At 40.9% G+C, this 7,979-nt stretch overlaps 1 protein-coding gene across 6 annotated transcripts in view; it reads left to right on the top strand.

Moving 5' to 3' along the window:
- The window catches only part of npnta (nephronectin a), a 56,894-nt gene extending 49,320 nt beyond the window's left edge, over positions 1-7,574 (top strand). For all 6 annotated transcript variants that reach the window (XM_005940013.3, XM_005940014.3, XM_005940016.3 and 3 more), the window contains 4 exons: positions 459-548; positions 1,729-1,827; positions 5,507-5,766; positions 5,912-7,574. In XM_005940013.3, coding sequence (XP_005940075.1) covers positions 459-548; positions 1,729-1,827; positions 5,507-5,766; positions 5,912-6,022 — 560 coding nt within the window. In that variant the 3' untranslated portion in view covers positions 6,023-7,574. The remainder of the gene's footprint in view (positions 1-458; positions 549-1,728; positions 1,828-5,506; positions 5,767-5,911) is intronic.
- Positions 7,575-7,979: the final 405 nt, after the last annotated feature.

The following is a 7,979-nucleotide window of genomic DNA, read 5'->3' as shown; positions in this document are numbered from 1 at the left end:
CTCCGGCGCACACTTGACCTTTAATGACTCGGCTCAGTCTGTGATATTTTGGTCAGGGTGACACCATCGGACAAGGAAAGAGGCTATTTAAGGAGAGGCCGTGTACCTCGTGTAGGTTCGTGTACTGAAGCTGCTAGGTGTGCAGCCGTAACATTTGCTCAGATGTTGCATCAGATGAGCCATCTTCCTTTTCCTCTTTATGACTCACATTAGACCTCTAGTGTTGCTACAGGTTTTTCTCAGGTATTCCAGTCTCTGGAGTCTTGCCTATTATTAAATGTGACTGGCATTGGTTATGGAGGTGCTAAGCCATGACATTGATTTCGCCGTGTAAAATCTTTGAGTAATGAAACAAAGGGATATAACAGCCACAAGCAGACGTTAGTGAACAAACATAATACCTTTGTTAATCCTTTATCTAAGCCTTTGTCTCTGTTTCTCTGTCTCTTTCCTCTCAGTCCCCCGGAACCCCAGTGGCAACACAGTCCTCGACATCGACTTTGACATTGAGCTCGGCAACACGGCAGACGAAGCCAAGGATGACCCAGGTAAACAAAACACATTTGACAGAGACAATCAGCAAGAGCCCTGCTCATTGAGCTCGAATGATGATGGACGAGCCGCATTTACCGTGACCAAAATGAAACTGACAATCATCTCCCGCAGTGCTGCTGCAGAGGGTGAAGGTATTACAGTGACCAGATGTGTTTTGATAGGGCCTTCACCAGGGGGTGACACATGACATCTGGTCGTTTCGGTTTAAATAATGGCTCGCAGCCCAGAAAGCGGTGCCAGACTTTTCCCACTTTTTGCATTACGCCAGCTTGATTGCTTGACTGCTTGAATGATGAATTGACCATTTTGAAGCACATCACAGCTTCGCCCAAAACCTTCGTAATACTTGAGTTATTAAGGAGGTTCCCAGAACAACAAGCGTTTGTGAGGAGATGGCTTCTCCTGTCATGTTTGCTCAATGTGATTTATTGATGTCAATGGTATGCAGCAAAGATTGCCTAATGATTTAGTTGTGTGTTTATTGTGGTTTGGGTGTATCATTTGATACGCCGTGTCACAGGCACAGAGCGTTTTCATTGGCTCAGAAAATGAACTGGCATTTTTTTTTTCTTTTTTCTTGGAAATTCTGTTTCAGGGACAAAATGATGGATGTTATTTTCATCGAACCAATTTGTACCGCAGCGCCTGCATGCTACAGCAGCTGCTTTGCCTGTGTTGCCTTAATGTTATTGTCTGGGCATCATCACTGGGATCTTAGAAATCATCAGTCACTGAATATTACAGCTGTGTTGTAACCACGATGTATTTTAATTACAATGCAAGGCATGCAAACAGTAGTCTTTGTGTTCACTTACAAACACAATGACATCAGCAGTTCCTGCAGCTCATGTAAATATTTATGATATTTTTCTCTTATTTTTATAGATGAATGCACTTCTGCTCGTAATTTGTGCAGCTCCATTTCCAATTCATTTTTCTCCAGTGCATCAGATCTCTTCAGAGAGATTACAACATTACAACAAATGTTTATGCTTTTATTGTATCATCTTGTTCATCAGAAGAAGCTTCGCCAGTCCTCTCGCTCCTGGGGAAGTTAGAGGCAAAAAAAAGCAAGGTTACTGTGAAGCATTACAAAGAGCAGACTGACGCCTCGTGCAAGTGTGTGCGCCCTCCACTTCTCTGAAAAGTGTGTGTTTTTTTTCTTCTATTCAGAGTCGGGGTATCTGAGCTGCTCCTTTGATGATGGTCTTTGTGGCTGGATCAGGGACAAAGACGGGGACCTGCACTGGGAGACGACGCCTGATCCGTCAGGTAATTGAAGGGCAACTTGATTCTCCTCAGTCAAACGTTTGTAATACGGCAAAGTGTTTATTTTATTGGCAGGAACTAGAAATAACACGAGCCGTGCTGCTTCACACGCGCAAACTCACACTCTGGCAATCTAAGTAGCTTCTACTCAATTACAGGTCAAGGTGAAATCACTCCAGGGAAGTCGTTTGTCTCCTCTGGAGATTAGCGCTTCACTCTGCAAAGCGATGCAAATGAGAAGTAGATTACGTGACCCATCAGGGATACCTGTGGCTCACATTAAATAGGAATACAACACCGTTACTTTGTGGGTTCAGACGAGGAGAAGACATAGTGAATTATGTTAAGAGGACTCTCTACGGGTAGTGAGAAGGCTTAAAGGTGCAGTGTACTGGAACTGTTTAACTAGGTTTGGTTTCCTTTGGCAAATTGTTTAGTCTTGCAGTTATTAGTGTTTTCAGACATTCCGAATGAGGCCTCATTTCAGCTAAAGTCTGAGCTTCTTCACAAAGGCAATAAAAGTTTTTTCTTTCCCCAGACCTATAACATCCCTGACCAATCATTTAGAATTAATCATAAGCTAAGTGCTGACTTAGAGAAATTCCTTTTAATGGACAACATTTCAATTTGCAGTAACCTCTCTGTGCTACTAATGTTAATCAGAACACTTAAATAATCGCTTAGCTATACTGTACATATATGTGTGCGTGTGTCTGCCTAGTTTTTTGCAAAATCCCCAGTGTGTTATGAAGCATGTAATTATTTACTGTTCATCCCTTTAAGTACTTTGATCGACAGCCACGGGCAAACACTCATGCCCATTAGAGGATTGGCATAGATTTGGAGAGCGCTCATAATTTATGCAGAAAGCTTCTGTGTGCCTGCAGATACTTAATACACCCCCTGCAGTTAACACCAGCCATACATGCTGTATAAGCAAAATACATCAGCATTAATCAGCTAATACTCAGAGGCTCTATCGCCTTTAAATTTTTAAAACTGTAGCTCAACTATCACTAACTAATGCATAAATTAAAATCTCCAAAATACATCTAGTTGCCAGGGCCACTAGATGTATTTTGAGGGAAAGAAACATAAATGGGTCAAGGGTTTGTCTAGTATCTATATACTGTATATGTATTTTGGAGATTTTGATGCACAGAAACATAAGTATCAGTTGTGTTTATATACCATGTTTGTTTTAAATGATAAATTAACCACAATTACAGGAAAACAAAAACAAGTACACTACAAAAACATGACAGCATTGCACAGTTGATACAGTTTTTTGGCTACACATCGATGATGTGAATCTCTTGTTCCAACACATCCCAAAGGTGCTCTATTGGATCGAGATCAGGTGACTGTAGAGGCCATTTGAGTACAGTGAACTCAATGTCATGTTCAAAAAACAGAAATCATTTGAGCTTCGTGACATGGCGTGTTTCACTGCAGGGCAACCTGCACGTGGTGAATAAAGCCTTGACTGATTGATTGACTGTTGGAAGACATTAGAAGATGAGCACATTGTAGTCACAGACATGGTCAGCAACAATATGCAGGAAGGCTGAGGCTCATGGTGTTACCAGAAACTGTCCCTCAGACCATCACACCATCACACCGAGCCTGAACCATTGATACAACACAGCATCCATGCTTTCATGTTTGAAAGCATGGATGGATGTTCAGCCAAATTCTGACATTATCGTCTAAATCAGCGGTCCTCAACCTTTTTTGTGCCATGGACCGGTTTATGCCCGACAATATTTTCACGGACCGGCCTTTAAGGTGTATAAATACAACAAAATAAAACTAGTACCGGTACCGAAAAAAAGAAGATTTATTCATAACACACGTGAAAAGACCAAGGAAAACCGTGTTAACGATTAAAAACAATAACAAAATAACGCTGAAAACCAATAAAAACCCTAAAAACTATACATTTCACACCTGAGCCTCAACTCTCGCGGCCCGGTACCAAACGACTCACTGACCGGTACCAGTCCGAGGTTGGGGACCGCTGGTCTAAATGTCACAGCAGAAATGGAGAGTTAAGCGACATTTTTCCAGTCTTCTATTGTCCAATTCGAATGAGCCCTTGGGAATTGTAGCCTCGGTTTCCTGTAGTACATCTACTTCAATGTTCCACATGTTGTGCGTTCAGAGATGACCTTTGCGTTATTTTGATATGACTTGAGTTGCTATACCGTCTGAGTCTGGCCATTCTCATGTCATCTATGACATCAATAGAGCTTTACTTTACACAGAGAACTGCCACTCTCATGTGTTTTGATTTTATTCAGACCATTCTCTGTAAACCCGAGAGATGGTTGTGGAGAAATATCCCAGTACAGTAAATCACATGCAGCCAAGAGCAGCAAATATGGCATCAACGAAATGCCTCGTTTAAAATCACTTAAATCTCATTTCTTCCTCATTCTGATCCTCAGTTTTTGTTTTTTGTTTTTTTTATTGAACTTTTAATTGCAAAGCAGGAAAACAGCAGTCACCAGCATATACATATACAGGACAAAGATGCATCTACATGTATAGCAGGACCTGGGAGGTAGAAAGAAAAACCCAACAGCAATAGTAATAGACAATGAAAAAGGTTAACAATTGTCCCTTTGTTGCCAGGCTAAATCCCGTAAGCCCGATTTCAACCTCTGAGCAGAAGGAGTGTCCAGATGGGCCAAAAAAGGGTCCCATGTGCGATAGAAAAGGAAAGGTTTGTCCTTAAGTGCTGTAGAGAAGGCTTCCATTGGCACAATACATATCACAGACTGTAGCAGCCACTGGTTGACAGATGGAGCCTTATCAGAAAACCATAATGCACTTTCAAGCGTAGTGTAGCAGTATGTGAAGGAAATCTTTGCTCATCATATAGTCCTGACAAGCAAGTCCTTGGACCCAGATTCTGATCCTCAGTTTGAACTTCAGCAGATCATATTGACTATGTCTACATGCCTTAAAGCACTGAGTCACTGCCATTGATTGGTTGGTTAGATATTTGTGTTAACAAGCAGTTTCGAAAGTGTACCTATTGAATTGGCTGGTGTGTATATTTCTTTTTACTATTCTTCAAGTGACAGCAATAAAGTGACAGGAAAACACAATGTGGCTTTCTAGAAACCACTAGGGAAACATTGTCATCAGAAGTTTGCATCGGGATTCTAGAAAATAACGCCAATAAAAATGTTTTTAAATGACAGGTATGTGTGATGGTATACATGGTGAAATAGAAACCAGTTTCTGTGGCAGTAAAAATGCACATGCATCCCAAAAACAAAGCTAAAGGAAAGAGAGTTTTGTCCATTTTTGTGTTCATTTTAGTTCTTCTGGTCTGTTTCAACAAATTTTCTCTCAGATCTGTCTTTCAACTTTGTTTGGCTCAATTGAAGTGCATTCAAACCAAATCCCTGATTCTTGCTTCTATATTTTTCTGCACTGTGTACAGACTGATGGTGATATAGGTGATAAACAACATGACATTTAGAAAAAAAACGGCAAAGCCACAAACATTGATTATTTTATTAAGTAGTTTCAGAGTACAGCCTTCTCACAGGAAGCTCATGCAGCTTAATCTTATCAACACAACTCAGTCTTTACTCTTTTTTTTTTTTTGTGAAAATTTAGATTACCATGTCATCACTGACTGAAAATCTGTGACTTGCATCCGCAGGTGGACGCTACCTAACGATACCCGAAGCAGGAAACAAGAGGACTGGACGAGGAGCGCGGCTGGTCCTCCCCCTTATCCCTCCCTGGAATGACGGCAATCTGTGCTTGTCATTCCGGCACAAGCTGGCAGGTCACCATGTGGGAATGCTCCAAGTGTTTGTGAAGAAGGGAAAGCAGTACAGTCCAGCAGTCTGGGGTCGAACAGGTGGAAATGGCTGGAGACACACCCAGATCACATTATGGGGCACAGGCCTGGAAAGTGTAAGTATAACAATAAATATAAAAAAATGAGTCTCTCATAAAGTAAAAATATTTAAACATCTAACATCATTTAATGTTCATACTTTATGTTCCTGTTCCTATGTAAGAATACCTCAGTGTGCCTCATTTTACTGCTGTTCATCAGGTGATCCTGAAGGGGGAGCGCGGGCGAGGCAGGAGCGGAGAGATGGCCGTGGACGACATAACCTTGAGGAAAGGCTCCTGCACAGAGGAGCACAATCTGAGGAGACTTTGACTGACAGAACAGGGCGAGGCAGAAAGAAAACAAGAGAGAAACTCATCTCAAAGAGAACGGACTCTGTTGTGACCCCCCCTCTCCCCGCTCTCTCTCTCTCTGCCTGGGCACTCACAGATCCCTCCCTAAACCCCTCAGCCGTCGTGTAAACAAAATCCCCCCAAATCATGCGTCTGCAGAACAGTGGGTTTCTCTCACTCGGCTGTCCGTTAATAAAAGGACCGAACCTGTCCTCGTGGGTGGATCCCAGCAGCACATCCCCAGTCCTCTCAGCTTCCATCTCACTCCATCACCTTATTACTCTAAAGTGTGCATGTACCTACTCACCATGGAAATGTCCTCCACCTAACAGCACTGGCAGCCTTCCAGCCACACCGCTGACAGGCCCACGCTCACTTCATTTCTTCCCGGAGAGAGGATTGTTCCTTTATTTAGGGAGCCCGCTTTTGCTTTGCTTTGATCCTTTAACCACAAGCCATTGCTTTTTTAGTTGCTTAATGGTGAAAACATGTGGCCAGGGGTGCATTTTGTGACTGTTTTGATCAGAAAAAAAGAAGAAGAAACAAGCGGTAGATTTCTTTTGGTTGGAGATTTAAACAATGTACATAAAATACAAATTTTATTTGTCAAAATTGAATTGGTTCTAATGCAGATTTCTTTCAATCTGATATAGGCCCACAGCATAACACCAAAAGTCAGTTTACCGCTAATTTTGCTGGTCAAATGTGAGTTGTTTTTCGTTTTAATTACCGGCTACTGTTCTATAGCACAGCTTTGTCTGAAAGGTCCTTTTTGTTGCCACAGCATTTCAAAGACATGCTTGGTCGCAGAAAGTTCAGATATTTAGCATCTTTTCTATCGTGTTATTGCCTGTTGAGGTTGGTAAAACTCTGCGATCATGTTCTTCAGATACTTGAAACGTGTAAAACAGAATCATTGTATGATTTTCGAGTCAACCGAAAAGTTACTTTTTATTATACACTTTGTGCTTTGTTATATTAAGTGCAGTTTGTTATAAAGATGATGACACCAACACCTTTTTAGGTTTTCACAAATTGTATTATTGTAAATGTAGTTGTGTGTACATACTCTAAACAATCCCATTTGTTGTGTGATTTATATGTTATGTAAATTCATACGTAGATATTGATTGGATTTCAGCTGGTTGATATTTCAACTTTTAAGGAAAGAACGTGTACACAGATCAAAACCTTGTGTAGTGCAAGGCTGTTTAAAGTGTCCAAAAATGTGTCTTCATATGGTATAAAGCTCTGTTTGTAACTTGCTAAGCACATAGTTGCATATTGTATGATGTGATAATGAAGGGCATTGTAAAGGTTTTCTGTGTGCATGGTTGCATTCACCAAATTCAGAATTATCCAGACCAGTATGTAAATAAAAAAAACATTTGAATGGTGTGTTTACAAAAAAACAACAACAAAAAACCAAAATTGGCTTACTTCCAAAGACGGACATGCTAGGTGATTGGTGATTCTAAATTAGCTGTAGGTATGGATGTGTGAGACAAATAAAGGTTTTACAGTGCAATCAATAAAGTTCTGAATGTGTGTGTGGGTGAGCATTTGGGTTGTGAATGTGGCTTGTATTGTAAAATCCTTTGTGTGGTCTGAACACAAAAACACAATATTGTTTAAGCCAGTTAATTTACATTTCCAGTCCACCTAGCCCCACAATCCTTACAAAACATGGTAAAATGTTAATATTTGGAAAAAAAAAACAACCACGATTTAGCCCTCTGGCTTCCACCCAGGAAGGATAAGTAGAGGCTGAGAAATTACAACATGTTGGAAATATCAAAAACTGCAGATCCAGAAATTCCTGCTGTTTCCAAAAGTGAGTCAAAGACATCAGTGTTAAAATGCAACTTTACAGCCTTTAAAAAAAGACTTTGGTGTCAGCAGCTAATTTACACCTTCATCGCATATCAAAGGGTGTT

Source organism: Haplochromis burtoni, unplaced genomic scaffold, assembly GCF_018398535.1.
Source record: "Haplochromis burtoni strain Fernald_Lab_line unplaced genomic scaffold, NCSU_Asbu1 Contig_277, whole genome shotgun sequence".
NCBI lineage: Eukaryota > Metazoa > Chordata > Actinopteri > Cichliformes > Cichlidae > Haplochromis > Haplochromis burtoni.
This window is presented reverse-complemented; position numbering and strand designations above follow the sequence as displayed.